Source organism: Nelumbo nucifera, chromosome 4 (genome assembly GCF_055504915.1).
Source record: "Nelumbo nucifera cultivar China Antique chromosome 4, China Antique-T2T, whole genome shotgun sequence".
Lineage (NCBI taxonomy): Eukaryota > Viridiplantae > Streptophyta > Magnoliopsida > Proteales > Nelumbonaceae > Nelumbo > Nelumbo nucifera.
In genome coordinates this window covers 10,209,098-10,224,244 of record NC_142652.1, presented here as the reverse complement: position 1 = coordinate 10,224,244, position 15,147 = coordinate 10,209,098, and the positions used below count along the sequence as shown (strand labels likewise).

Sequence of the window (15,147 nt, the reverse complement as noted above, 5' to 3'; positions counted from 1 at the left end):
ACCATAAGTCATTTAACAGCCAAAAGTCAAAAAGCCCAAAAACCAAGCGACAGGATTCTCCATTTTTCCGTTTGAAAAGGCTTAGCTTAAGTAGCTGCTTTTGAAGAAGTTGCTGAAAGAGGCTTAATGGAAGAACGGAAGAAGGTAGGGATTATTCAATCGGATGTCTAACTCTAACGGAGAAAATCGAACCGAAAACCAAATATGCTAAAATCGAAAATCAAAATAATCGAATTAACATTTTTTGCAGGGTTTGGTATATCGTGTTAGTGATTTCAGGTGGGAGCAAGGTTTTTTTTTTAACTGAATTGGACAGAGAACTGTTTTGGAGACCTGTTCCCGGGTTGAACGGTCCAATCATATGGTTCAAACGAATGGCCCATTTTAACTTAAAAAAAAAAAAGACTAAAACTGTTGTCCAGGTCAATGACTCGATCGCTCAGATCAGCATATCATTGACCAAATCAACGATTTATAACCAAAATACAGTTTTAAGATGAAACAGAATCAAATACCTGACTGGTTCCCGTTTTTTCCGATCCAGTTCGATTTTAAAAATCATGGGTGAGAGTCTTCTTCAATTAGTTCTCGTGCGGTCGTGCCAAGTCAACCTTGGTAGCTGAAGCCCAGGCATATCGCATATCGCATCTCTCGTTCGAGTCGGATTGCAAGCCTTTGATTGGCATATCGCATCCCTCATTCGAATAGGATTGCAAGCCTTTGATTGGCATATCGCTTATCTCATTCGAGTAGGATTGCATGCCTTTGATTGGCTACCTCAAGGGTATTGAGTATTGACTGTTCCATATCCTGGGAAATCTGTTTTTTGTATGCAGACATTAATGCTATATTTGGTTTGAAGGAAAAAATAAACAAAAAAGGGAAAAATTAAAGAAACCTTTTTCAAAATTTGTATAAATTTTCCTATCTTTCTCTATCTTTTCCTTCAATCCAACCATAGCCTAAAAGTGAAGTCTAAACTCTTAGCGTTCTATCGTGGTCGTTTATTGATAAAACTCTAAACTCTCAAGCCCATCAGTTGGCTAGCTGCTCGTGGCCCATTAGAACGTCATGGATAAGGGATTTCCCTTCCTGTGTTTTGTGTTTTGGGTCTGTTTTCGTCCTTCCCTTGGGCCTTTTAATGATATTCTCTGGGCTGCAAAAAAAGTTTTAAAACAATACTGCTCTCACAGTCTCACCCCTAGAGGAACGTAACGGCTGTTGAAAACAACCATCCAAATTCCGACTTTTGAACATGAGAATTGAAGTGACCCACCCCATGTCCCATACTCCCATGATCATGATCCATGATCCGTTTCCCCGAGTCACAGTGGTATGAATTGTAATTTAAGGTTGAGAGTGGTCCTATTGTTATTTTACATTCCCGTAAGAATAGAAAGATTAAAGATACATATATTTTTAGGGGAACTTGTAAAAGTTCTTCTCCGCCTGAAGGCCCTGCATTCCTCTTTTTCAGTCTTCCCCCGTCAATCAATCAATCAACGAACGAATTTGACACAGTGAGAAAAGAAGCCCTCAAGGAACATGACGACGAAACGTATCCCTCCGGTCTCACCTTCCCGGCTACACTGTACGGCCCAGGCCCAATAACCACTGTGGCCGTAACACGTTAGTAAATGGATTTCGTGTTCTCCTTCCCCCTACCACTGCAACCCTACTCCCTCCCCTTCCCTTCCCTCGCCACAACTCATTCAATATGATTCGGTGCACCCAAAGTTTTCAGAATAGCCCTTCGATCGATAACTATACTAGCATATGAGCATATCCCATTGTTTTAACCACCCTAGATTGAAGTTCACGTTAATATCGTAAGTTGAAAGATACAATGTATTTCCCCATTCCTCAGCGTAACAAAAGTATATATATATATATATATATATATTTATTTTGTTTAAAAATAAAAACAGTTAGAACTTATTACTTAGCATTTACGCGTAATTAAGAGTTAAAGTTGGCCTGAATGCACGTTATACCTAGGAGCAAATGGAAAACAAAAAAGCTGTGTATTGTGTAGTGTGTACAACAAACGACGCGATGAAAATTCATTTTGGGCTTCTTTTATTAGTAATTTTTTTTAATAAATATAAATAAAGTCCGACAAATAACATGATGACATGAGACCGAAACCATGTTCTTTCTTTCTTATCTTTCTAGTTTCAATGTGCCGTGATGGAAGATTTTTGGTTCAGAATCTCTACGGGAATCCGTTGGATTGGAATCTTTTTTCTTTATAGAGGGTGCTGATAGCCCTCTAGGCAGCAAGTGCATTTTAGAGCTTGAGCTGTTATGCACCGATTTGAAAAGACTACGCCACTATTGAGTTTTTTCTTTCTTTCTTTCTTTATTTCCCTCTTCCTTTTCACGTTTTAGACAAAACCATGGTGCGGATTCTTACTTCTACACAATAGTACGAGCATGCAAAATGATTCCAATCCATCGTTGCTTGTTCCGATCAATGGAGGGGAGTCTGCCCTGCCTACATCAACATCACTGCTATTGGAGCCTGGCGAGTGGCGAATCGGCCTGAATGGTTGAGTCTTGAATGAGTGATAATGCTGCAGGCCAGAGCCAGAGGCCAGAGCTCTGGCCTCATGTTCATACATGAAAGAAAGCTTGAGTAGAAGAAAGAAGAAACGTTTATCATGACCAAGTTGAGTTGGATGCGAGGAACATCAAGAATCGTGTCGGCCACCGGAAAAGTCTCAGGTATTGTCCAATCATCGCCCTCGTAGGGCCCCACGCCTGTGTGGTTCCTCAACGTTTTTTTTTTTTTTTTTTTTTACATTAAGACCTTGGGTTTTTTTTTAATAAATAAAATTGATTCCCCGAGGTTAAATGGCGGGACCCGCAATTCACATATTCCAAGCCGGCGGCTGTAAAATGCGATGTAAGATGACTCCGGTGCGGTTCACTTATTTATTTATTTCCATTTTCTTATTTCTATTACAGCATTGGATGTTAATATGTTATGTTTCTCTCTGTGCACGTGAAGTATATAATCTTGATTCTTGACCATCGAATGCGTTGAAGGATTTCTTTTCGGTCCATTGGACAGTTTATATTGTGGAAAAAAAGAAACGATTCGAGGCTCATGTTAGAAATGCAATTGGATCATATAGGAATCTAAAAATACATATCATAGATCCGGTTGGAATTCATAAATGATAATTGGAATTTGAATCTCTTAAGGATGTATTCGATCCATTCGAAATTTGAAATTTTTACTAAATTATTAAAAATATAATATTTTATATAAAAAATAACATAAATAAATATTTATTAGATCGGATCGAATCATTTTTTATTCTCTCCAAAATTTAGACAAAAATAGGATCCGAGCCAATACATTTGCACCCGTAACCTTGGTGGGCGGGGGAAGTAAAAACGGAGAGGGAACCGCGAACCGGGAGGGGAACCGAGTTTGAATCCTCTATGGTCCTGCTCGTAATACAGGGCTAATCACATGAGACCACGTCATCTCCGTACATGTGGGGCCATTCGATGATGACATGGCATATAATGATTAGCCTAGCTACATCCAGTTCCTCAGCGGAATCGCACACAAGTGAGAGAACCAAAAGCCGGGAGAAAAACTTGAGGGATGGAAGGGTAATTCCGTAATTGGAGAAAGATATCCGTGCGTTATGTTTCTATTTTATATATTTTGTCATAAGCGAAAATATTGGGGGACTTTTTTTTATTCTTCAGAAATCAGAACTCTTCAAAAGACAAATAAAGAACAACGAAAAAGAGGAGCGGAAAACTGGTTGGGGCCTGCCGGCCTGGGGAGTGGAGAGAGAGAGAGAGAGAGAGAGAAAAAGAGACTTAGCATCATCAGTTCTTCAGCTTCTCCTTGTTTGTACGCTAAAATCACACTCTCCAAGAACACTTGCAGTTCCTCTCTGCAACTCCATTTTCAGAAACGAGATCGAACATAGAACTGAGAAAAGGAAGAGATAAATATTCACGACATATAGCGACCTTTGAGAAAATCCATCCGTTCATAACCTATATAGAAAATTTGCCCTTCTCTCCAGAGAATTTGAAAGTTAATGGAGGAAATGTATGGACTGTATCCTTCTATCGAATACTCGGAGCAAGTTTCAATGTCGTCCGGCAATCTGGTTTCCCCCGTGGACTACCAGAGCTTACTTGCCGCGGGATCTTTTCGCGATCGGATTCCGATCTTCCCTCCGGATCAGTTGTTACCTGCAGCTTCGGTGATTTCGGAGGCTGCCTCTATTGCTCCTGAAATTCAAGGAAGACGGGAGGATGGTGGTGGCGGTGTTGGAAGTGTATTAGAAGATGAGCTATGTGAGATTAAAGCGAAAATCGCTTCTCATCCTCGTTATCCAAGACTTCTTGAAGCTTACATCGATTGCCAGAAGGTAAATAGTCTTTTCCCGGCAACGATAAAGCTTCTATATTGTGCAAGATCACCAGATAAAAGAGGAAGAATTAATGGAAATGAAATTTCTTAAAGGAATTTTAATGTTGTTGAATTTTGGTTCTTATTATCTTTTGTTCCACAGAAACAAGAAGACCGAATTTGCTTCCTGTCCACGTGGGTTGTAGTTTTTACGGTTGTTTTAGCCTAGAAGTTTCACGTAGACTCCAAGTTTAGTTTACAAGCCTTGTGTAGTGATATATACTGCGAGTCGATCGAATATCTTGGTCGATGAAAGTTTCGGTTCTATTTGTTGTCCGATCGTTCTTTTCTTCCATTTCCTTTTAGCAAATTAACGACGTCTAGGCAGTCGTTTGCCAAAAATCGGTATCGTCATTTTGTATGTAGTAGCTTTAAACTTTGTTCTTCGTTGTTTTTTTTTTCTTTTCCTTCTGTGCACTGGAATGAACGCGAGAGCGATAAGTGCTTCAACCTTCAGTGATCGTAGGAGAAAGACAAAGAAACGAAATTTCAGTTTGCCTGCTCTCCTCTTCTTTGACAAATGCCTTCTCGCACGGCACTATCAGTACAAGTCCAAACAAGGATGGCTTTCGTGGTTTCAGGCACTAAAAGATGTGGAAATCGTTGAAACTTTCTTGCTTATAACCAGTTGCTATTGTGTACTCTATAGTAATATATATTTTTCAACTCTTTTTACGAATCTATTATGTTTCACCGGAGATTGTTTATTTTCCGCGGTCTTTCTACTGATTAGTTTACTAACTTGGTTTCTCTTGAACAGTTAGTAGGGGTTTCAAGGTTTTCATTCTATCTGTTGCTGATTTCAGGTCGGTGCTCCTGAAGACATAGCACTTCTGTTGGATGAAATCCGGCGAGAATACTTCGTCTGTAAGAGAGACGCAGTATCATCGCGCTTAGGCGCTGATCCCGAGCTCGACCAATTCATGGTCTCCATCCCTCCCTCCCTCTCATTATATACACAGCTAGTTTGAGTTCTTATACTTAAAATTCCCTATTTTCTTCTTACTTTGTTTTATTAGGAAACCTACTGTGATATGTTGGTTAAGTATAAAACAGATCTCGCAAGGCCGTTTGATGAAGCAACTACGTTCTTGACCGAGATACAAATGCAGCTCAGCAATCTCTGCAAAGGTCCTTCCAGAAGCTCCGTTTCGGGTCTCTCTCCCTCTGTCTCTCTGATAATCCTTTTACTTTATTTAGATATCGATATCTGTGTAATATATGTTTCCTTTTCTCCCTTAATGTGCATTCAATATCTTGTTTCTGCGAATTCTGTTGCCATGTGTGGGCATTTATTTCTCGTAGCTTTTAATAGCACGCTTCTTGATTTTGTTAGCTTGCACCTAATAATGTTTCTATGTTACCTGAATGACGAGCTGAGCAGATTAGCTCTTCACTTCGGGGCATGGTCTTTCGGCGCACGTTAGCAGGATAACGAACTCACTGTTGTTACTTTCATCAGTCCAAGTCGTGTGGTCTCTGAACAAAATCAACACTTTTGCACTGAAAGAACAACAGTTTCACATATAGCACTAATGGCTAGTAAACCTTGAAATTAAAGATATCCTATCCTATGTTTTTCTACTTTAGTTCCAGTATGGAAATTTTAAATTTAGAAATGCTGTTTTGCTGTTTCTGGTCGGAGGGTTTGGTTGGACTTTGGAGTCGTACATGCATCTATTTCTTGGCTGCTGGGACAGAAGTTTGTAATTGTCTATGAAAATAACCTTAACGACTAGGTCTATGGGCAGTAATGAACCTTGTAACGGAACAAACTTATTCCTTTTTCTCCATCACTTCTGATATATATTAATTTGAGTCTGTTTCTTTCTTCTTCTTGTTCTTAGTTGTGTGTGTTTCTACTGCTGACATAACCAACTATTTCATTCGAGAACTTGAACACTAGGATGCTTGTATTTTTGGTCCGCCAACCCTAAGATGCGTTCAAACAAAATAAATAAACAAATAAACTAAGACGCGTGAGGAAACAAAGAATAAGCACAGATCTGTAACAAATAACTTCCCTGGGATTAGAAGATTGTTATTGCATGGTCATAGATGCGCAGGGTGGAAAGGGCTAGTCCAAAATTGAATTTTACGGCCTTTCATCCTTCAGAAGAATGCAAAGATCAGTTCTTGTTTCAAGGAGACATTGGTGGTTGGAGTGGGCATAAGTTGGTTCTGTGGTATCAGATATACATTTTTTTATAGTTAAGAAAAAATTATTCTCTATTTAATATCAGAATTAATCTGGAATACATTTACAGCATGTCCCTATAAATGATTTCCCTTGTATACATACATACTTGGCTGTTTACATTTTTAAATTTCATTTCTGTTAGTTCACACATTGTCCTTTTTTATTTTCATTTTTTTCTTGTGCATGCTCGTTTTTGCTTTTGTAAAATTGAATCTTTGTATTGGATTTGGTGGCAACTGGGTAATAGTGTTCTCCTTGTTTGTTTGTCTTTGCGATAAGGTGCTTCTTCTGAACAGATATTTCTTTCGGACTAATTAGCAAACTTAATGCAAAGTTATGTTGTTTATCGTCTGTCTGACTATTTCTCTTTCAGAAACTCCAGCTTTAAGATGCATTAGTACATCTCTTGTGTTAGTAGACATCCTTTAATTTTTTATTAAAAAAATTATACAAGAAACTACACTCTATGATTGCATTATCAGAAATTATGTCTAGTGATTTTATGTTTCTAGTAAACATTCTTACTAGGTGATAGAAGATGTAAATAATGAGCTGTTGTTAGTGTAAGCTTTCTTTCCTGAATGACCCTGATTACAACCAAATAAATTGTGGAATTTTGTGATAAGCAGCAATGTCTTTTATAAGTTATTCATTTCAAGAGTTTCAAGTTTGAACATTGCTGGAGTTTTGGTGCAATCCTAGGGGCAATGGGAAATTACCCTTGAGGAAGTTCTAATGCCTTGGTTTGTGATGCCAGCCAGCCATTAAAATTATTTGAAAATACTTTTTTTCCTTGGCACAGGAAAAGGTCTCCTTGGAAGTTGTTATGGGCACAGTATATATATTTATAAGAAAACATGCAGAGAATGAAAGCTTTCTTTTGTATTTCGCCTCCCCCTCATTAGCAAGAGGAATACACTTCTGAGAGAATCTCTCTACTCACACATGCTTTCATTGCACATTCAAGTACTGAAATCTCTTCTTTCAAAAGGATTGTTGGTTGTGTTTCCTCTGCAATCTTTTGTTACTTTGTTTGTTTTCTTTTATGGATCTGTTGCTTTGTTGGCTGTTTAAAACCGTAAAATAATTTATAAGGTTATTAGAATATAGATTTAGTACAGATGCATTTTTCCACCAATACTGTTGTTTTAGTGCTGCATATTTATAAGGTCAAGACCATGGGACTTAAATTATGGTACTATAAAAGTTTTATATTATAAGAATCTCTTTTGGTGAAAAGCTGCATAATCCTCTGTTGCTTCTGGGTCCTTAATTATAACTTTTGGAACTGAGGTGTGAATAACAGCCTTAACTAGGCGGTGTGCAATGTTATATTGGATTATCAAATCATGTCAAAACTCAAAAGAGAACATGTCATGGTAAGCTGGCTTGCTACATTCTGCCCACTGTATTTTTCTAATTCCTAAAATACACATCCTCTCTTTAGCAGAGTCTCTTTGTTAACTTATATGCAGGATTCTTTTTTGCATAGGTCCACTTAGTTTTATGTTAGATCTTGTAACATCTGCTTTGTGATAGCTGTAATCTTGCTTCGTAGACTTCTTTCTTCATTTATTTTATCAATACTTCCAGGTGTTTGCTTATCATACCCTCTTCTATTTAGTAATGATGTTATATGCTAGTTCTAATCGGTTACTTCCAGGTCTTTTGTCGTACCTAGATCTCTACAAGTCTGGTCACGATAATCCACCTTAAAACTTGTGTTTGTTTTTGGGTTGCATAATTGGGGGTAAATTTGTGGGGGCTAGCTTAAATTAAAGTTGAACTACTCCATTGTTGTCATTTATATATATATGGGTGATGAAATGACCATGGGGGGGGGTTAATATCTCATGTTTTTGGTCATTTCCATTGCGTGGCCCCTATTCAATGTTACATTGTAAGGGGGAAAAGGGCGTAAATTGTGTTATATTTTGTATAAATATGGGTAAATGGGTGCTTATAGTCTGGCTATTGTAAAAGACAAATTATCAATTTAAAGAGGAAGATGTGTCTGGGTAACATAAGACAATAGTGATAGGTAGGCATCATGTTCAATGTCATAACTTGAACCAGTGGCTTTCATCATACCGTCTCTCTTTTTGTGCCTAAAAACTGTAATAATGTAGCCCATACCACTTCCAAAATTTATTGATTAAAAGAAAATACTACTTCCAAAATCGCCGTGACTGTACAAAGATCTGTTACTGCTGTACCACATCCTACTCCTTTTTGTTGCTAATATTTTCAGGAAAGACCTTATTTGAATGAATAAAAATTCTGAGTCTTTGCCATATAAAAAAGAAAAAAAGGAAATACTTTGTCCTTTCTCAATTTCTATCAGTACGTGGCATCATAACTCTTTCTAGGCTGGTTAATGGCTTTGCACCTAGATTTTGTTCTCAACTGTGAGCTTGTGGTCGCTCCATTTGTCTTTCTAATCTGAAATAGGGACTTATCACTCAGGCACACAAACCCCCATTGAGTTTCTTATTAACCTGCAGTTAGCACCTCTGGGCACATTTTTCTTTTGTATTATCTCTGGTGCATTCAAAATGACTGTAAGTCTGTTCCTTGGTTTCTCTCAATCCTCTGCTTTACCACATGCACATAGTGGCTCCTTTCCCCGGTTCTTTTTATAGGCTATAGAGTTGGGGGCTGGTTGGTATTAGATTAAGGGGCTGAACTGTTGGATGATATGTTCCATCTCTCTCTCTCTCTCTCTCTCTCTCTCTGTCTCTCTCTCTCTCTCAGTAAATAATCTATTAGGGATTTTCTGTGTTTTTTCTAATAGTTTAAGATTTAAGAAGTTGGATTAACCATCATACACTGTAATATTTTCTTAATTATTTTATCTACTAAGAGACATAGCAACTAATGATTCAGTTCAGCGGTTATCAGACAGTACCTTAATTTGTTATTGGCATTGTGTTTTTGTTTGATTTCTGCCATGCTGGTTTCTACTTGAAGTAGGAAAACAAGTCCATTCATAGAAATAATAGGGAAACAAGATAAAGTGTTATACCTCTTTCATACAAGAAATTATCGCCCAAGTAATGCCTGGTTAGGTGCCGGGTTATGGCAAGGTGCTGTTCTATCACCTTACTTGACTACTATAAATAGATGTAATTGGTTGAGTATGAATTTTGCTGTGTGAAGCCGATCAAGGAAAAACAATAGAATTAGCTGTGTGCTGATGATCAAGGGAAAACAATAGTATTAGCTGTGTGTAGATGATCATGGGAAAACAATAGTATTAGCTGTGTGCATCACATAACCCTGGTTATTTATCAGTTGGTGTTCTAGAATGACATTGATGGTTAAAATTTTAAGTGATTATATGATGCTTTGTTTTTTTTTTATTTGGTTTTGAGAAATAATCGTCAAACTAGATTGGTTTGATTTGTTTTTGGAACTTGCAACAAGAGAATGAATTCAACTTGGGAAATGCATCTTTGAATGGACCTATTTTGAATTTTTTTGATTGTTATAGTAGCCAATCGGAAGACTTGTAAACTATATGGAACATTCTTTTTTTTTCTTTAATTATTTATTATGAAGAAAGAAGAATGTGATTTTATTAATTAGAATCATGGGGAATTAAGATCCATAGATACATGGCCCAATTGGCAACTACAACAAGGATCCTGTCGCCCCAATAGGTATAAGCAAGCATTTTTCTTGGGTTAGTTTAAAAGATGTGGTTTGATATTGTTAAAGTACTGGATACATATATAACTACTATAATTTATTATAGAAACTTAAAGTTGGGAGTTCATGGGATAGAATAGGAGTTAATGCCTTGGATATAAAGATCTAATTAGGGGTAAATGAATCTGGTTAAGGCTGCATTTGGCATTCCTTATTTCAAGGACTTGTCTTCTTTTTGCAATTAAAACTCAGTGTTCAAAAGGACATTTTAACTGTGAATTGGAGATAAGTCCTTAGAGTAAGGAATTTCAAATGCACCCTAATTAGTGCTTTAAATTACTTTTTTCTACCCTCGCTAATAGGGAGGGACTAAATTCCTAAAACCGGGATATCAATCTTTTGTAACCTAAAGAATTATCGTTCATATTCATGTTGTAATTTTCTTCTAGGAATCATGCAAGCAAAACAGAAGGCTTGACTACCGTACTCTATGGATTGTGAGGGATGTGGATGGTGGCTGTGTGACGTTTCTGGGTGTAGTATTTCGTTGTCCAGGACCTCCAGGTTAGTAGTCATCATCACAAATGAATTCCGTTCTGCTGGCTCTCGATACATTGCTAGCCAAGTTCATCCAACAACACATTGGGACATCTCATGCACTTTATTATTGCCAATATGCCCAAAGTGTGACTGGGTAATCGGGGCCGGCAATGTGTTGTGTTGTGATCAGCGGATCCGGACTTAATTGTCATTTAAAGCTAGTATGGAGAGGGTAATGTATGGATCTGGATATTGTTATTAGATATGTTTTCTTGGGAGACAGCAAGAGAAGTTAAATACTTAAATTTATGAAGTTTATCCTCACTATTTTCCTAATCCTACCCATCCAGGCATCCACTACTCCCCGTCCTTTTTTCCAATATTGCTTCTTTTATGGAAGCTGGATCATTGTAAGATATTTGGTTTTATGACCAATCTATACTATTTTTTTCACGTTTCTTGAGTTTTCGAAGCTTCTTATCGAAGCTTAAAAATATGTTAGTTGCACTGTTCTAAAGAATGTCAATCCACTCGTATTGGGTGGGAAGCCATTCCTCGTTTTGAGAATTGGCTGTGTCCTCCGTGCTCGTTCGCTAGCCCAGTTGATAAGAGGAAACCCTTCCTTTTTCACAGTTTGGAGTTGCGCCTCAAAACGAGGTCTAGCTCTTTTTAAGGGGGGGTTATTTATATTTTCTTCCTTCAAAGTTCTCAGTCTTCCAACTTGATTGTTTGTTCTGGAGGCCCTAGTATATAGAGGAACTGATGGACTAGGGTTTACTTTACAATTGTAATTAGATCATTTTGATTGTTTACTTGATTCTAGAAGTCACAGTTTGGATTGTTTGTTCTGGAGGCCCTAGTCTTCCAATTGTAATTAGATCATTTTTCTGCGTACTCGAATAAACATAGGCTGGGTTGCTGATTCGCCGACTTGTCAAATAAACATCGACTGTAGATTGACGGAATGATCTTCATTTAAGTTTCCGACGTTTTTTGTCATAGAATTGCTAGGATAAGACTTTTAGTCGGCGACTTCTAGAATCGACAACCGAATAATTGGTCTTCTGTGTCTCTATGGTTGGTCAATGGCCGTATAGGGCGTGATTATTAAATGGCTAGAGTCTTTTGTCTTTCCTTACAAACACGTCCAAGTCGTTGGGTCGCTCCTGGTCCCAGGAGTACAACTCGTATTTGACTCCCGGGGTTTCCGCTGCCACAAGTCTTTTTATGTATAACTTGCACTGCTACAGCCTAAGGACTGTGTCCGTTGATTGGCTGTTGATGACATTTATGTTTTCATCGGGGGCTTTATGTCCATTGGTTCTCCTCTTACGCGATATATTTGCCGAAATCGCGAACCAGGTGACTGATATTTCTTGCTTCTTCTGTACCTGGTTGATTTATTGCCCATTGGTTTTCTCCTAATGAACCCTAAATGCTCCGTGAGGTGATTAATATCCACCGTTGATTGGAGCATTCCCACCTTGGTTTGCACCCTCAAACCACCTTTTCATGTTTAGTTCTTTTTGGTGGATTTTCATGTCCAATTCAGTTTCTCGTTCAAGAGTGTTACGCAGAAAAGATGCAAAGCAAGCGTTGGTTTCTTGTTTCTTTTCTGCCGTTTATTTCTAATTGCTGGTTGTTGTCATTTACATTGTTCTGAGGCAACTTAAATATCTTTTCCGATAAATCATTTGATTTTTTGTATCGGGAATCCCTGCCAAAGGATTTCCATTAATGCAATGTATCTGGTTCAACTCGGAGATAATTTCTAGTTGCAGGTACTTGTAATCTGCTTTGCATGCTTTCAGTAACTTTTTCCTAAAGACAAGGTGCGCTTCATTCATTTACACCAAAAATCACAGTTGCAGTTGTTTAAGTGCCTGTAACACTCCTTCAAACTGCCGGTACACTATCTGAAAATTTATCTCGAACTGCCAATCTGCATTCTGCGCTGATTTTTAGCTTAACTTAATTTCCAATGATTATAACACCAAGCATTTTGGGGGTTTTCAAATGCGGGAATCAAAGTATTTATAACAATATTTATAGAGAAGAGGGAAAGTAATCTGCTAGTGATGTCGATTCTCTTATTGCATAAATTATGCAATGACAATTGACTTTGTATCATTTATGTGAACTCTTGATTTCCAGGAATCAGTTTCATTTGCCCTGGATTATATGAACCCCCTAAAACTTAATACATGCGTGTATACAGTCAATTTGGCGATTCCCTTTTGTGGTTGAAAATGATTAAACATGTGTTTTATTCTTGTGTTGCTTTGAAGGATTTCTTGCATGTACAAATTATGCTTTTGTAATACATTGTTGTTCATTTTGCTTTCCTTTATTTGGTCTTGTGGATGGATAGAAATCATGCACTTTCTATCTGATGGCTGTATGTTTTGAAATTCCAATTTGCATTGGCTGGTTCAATAGTTTATAATGAGTTTATGGTCAGACGACGCTGCTGGATCATCGGACGATGAATTTAGTGGAGGAGAAATCGAGGTCCCAGAGGTTCATACTGGAGCTGAAGAACGAGAGCTGAAGGACAAGCTCTTGCGTAAATATAGTGGGTATATTAGTAGCCTGAAGCAGGAATTTTCAAAGAAAAAGAAGAAGGGTAAATTACCGAAAGATGCGAGGCAGAAACTACTTGACTGGTGGAACATTCACTACAAATGGCCATATCCAACGGTAATGCTTCAAGCTTAGCTTTGTAAAGTATCTCCTAGTATGTGTTATTTCTTTCTGTGTTTTTTTTTTTTTTTTGGAAGTATTTTTCATTTATCAACGTTGTCAATTTCTGTGGCGACCTATTTCATTATGTTTATGACCAACTTAGACTTTTATATGTTCATCTACAAGTTTTATGTATTTTGTGTTGGAGAGTGAAAACCTGTTCGTGGACTTCACCTAACAGCCTAAGCTTTTAGGTTGAATGGTTCCATGAAATGGTATGAGAGTTTGTTTAACTAAGTGGTTTAGTGTTTGATCCTGATTGCCCCCATTATAATTAATTAAATTTCAGAACAAGGTATAGATGGGCCTGTGCTTTTCCACGCTTCAAGCCCATTGAGATTTCGCGTGAGGGGCATTTTAAGAGAATAAAAACCTGTTCAGAGACCTCACCTAACAGGTTAAGCTTCTAGGTTGAATGGTTAATTGAGATTTTGTTCCTCCATAACACGTGTTTGGTGTTGTCCACTTTAAAGTGAATTGCGTGGACATTACAATGCCTGGAGTTCTATGTCCTTAAATATACATTTGCTCTTCTTCCAGGAAGCTGATAAGATTGCACTAGCTGAATCAACGGGCCTGGATCAGAAACAAATAAACAATTGGTTCATAAACCAAAGGAAACGTCATTGGAAGCCATCTGAGAATATGCAGTTCGCTGTTATGGAGAATCTTTCTGGACCCTTCTTCATGGGTGATTGAGATGGGCGGCTCTTACCCTAACTGAACATGTACATTCTTGAATGTAACTTTTCGCTGATACTAAATGTAACGCCCATTGTTATGTTGTTTCATCTATTTCTTTTTTGCCTTCGTTTGTTTGTCTGCTTGGAGACTTCTACGCACGTTTACTCTAATTCTTAAAAAAAGGTTTACTGATTTACTCTAGTGTCAGAGATAAAACGTTTTCTAAATGTTAAAATTTTATGCAAATTTTTGTAGTCTGTGCATATCAAATTCCATCTGTATTATGTGATTTAAGCTCCCATAATTTATCCGGCTCTTCTGTTCTTTTGTTTGGCTATTTTTTAGTCAGAATACGGAAACCATGGAAATATAATCCGAGTACATTGATTCTATATTTTGTTGTCATCTTCGATGTTTTATTTCAGGGGGTTGAGGCTTTCTATTTCAAACTTTTTGTTTTCATTGTCGGTTGGCTATTTTGCTCTTGGTAATTTTCCTTTGCTTTTCTGGTTTGTTTATTCATATCTAGAATCATTCTTTCTCCCATCAAGGTTCAAAATATCGATCTGTATCACCCATTGTTCCAGGACTCCTCCGATATGCCCCTATAGTGGGTGTGTCTGCGGTTTGACCGGTTTGGGGGTGGAGGCGGCCTAAACCAGCTTCCCTGAACCGATTTCAGAAAAAATAAATAAATAAAAACTAAAAAAACGTATCAATTCGCCCCAGGCCTATCCATATTTTGAAGCTTGCTCCCAATTGCTCTTACGTCGGGCTACTACTGGTTGTATAGGCCCTTGAAGCAAGAAACAAAAGACCCGGCTCTGGGATCATGTGTGATTCGTCCTACATGTTGTCCATGTCTTGTGTTCGTGCC

General features: G+C 37.8%; 1 protein-coding gene across 1 annotated transcript; it reads left to right on the top strand.

The window, feature by feature from the left end:
- The first annotated feature begins 3,736 nt into the window (after positions 1 to 3,736).
- Positions 3,737 to 14,466, top strand: LOC104591426 (homeobox protein knotted-1-like 6). The gene is made up of 5 exons (XM_010250241.3): positions 3,737 to 4,409; positions 5,257 to 5,376; positions 5,470 to 5,605; positions 13,303 to 13,541; positions 14,127 to 14,466. The coding sequence occupies exons 1-5, from the start codon at positions 4,074 to 4,076 to the stop codon at positions 14,283 to 14,285; spliced, it is 990 nt and encodes a 329-aa protein (XP_010248543.1). The 5' UTR covers positions 3,737 to 4,073; the 3' UTR covers positions 14,286 to 14,466.
- The last annotated feature ends 681 nt before the right edge of the window (positions 14,467 to 15,147 follow it).

Excerpts from the sequence above, each read along its gene's own strand:
- LOC104591426 (XM_010250241.3), top strand. The coding sequence starts at position 4,074 with ATGGAGGAAATGTATGGACTGTATCCTTCTATCGAATACTCGGAGCAA. Across the intron at positions 4,410-5,256 it reads CTTACATCGATTGCCAGAAG|GTCGGTGCTCCTGAAGACAT; the intron begins GTAAATAGTCTT and ends TGCTGATTTCAG. Across the intron at positions 5,606-13,302 it reads TTCCAGAAGCTCCGTTTCGG|ACGACGCTGCTGGATCATCG; the intron begins GTCTCTCTCCCT and ends GTTTATGGTCAG.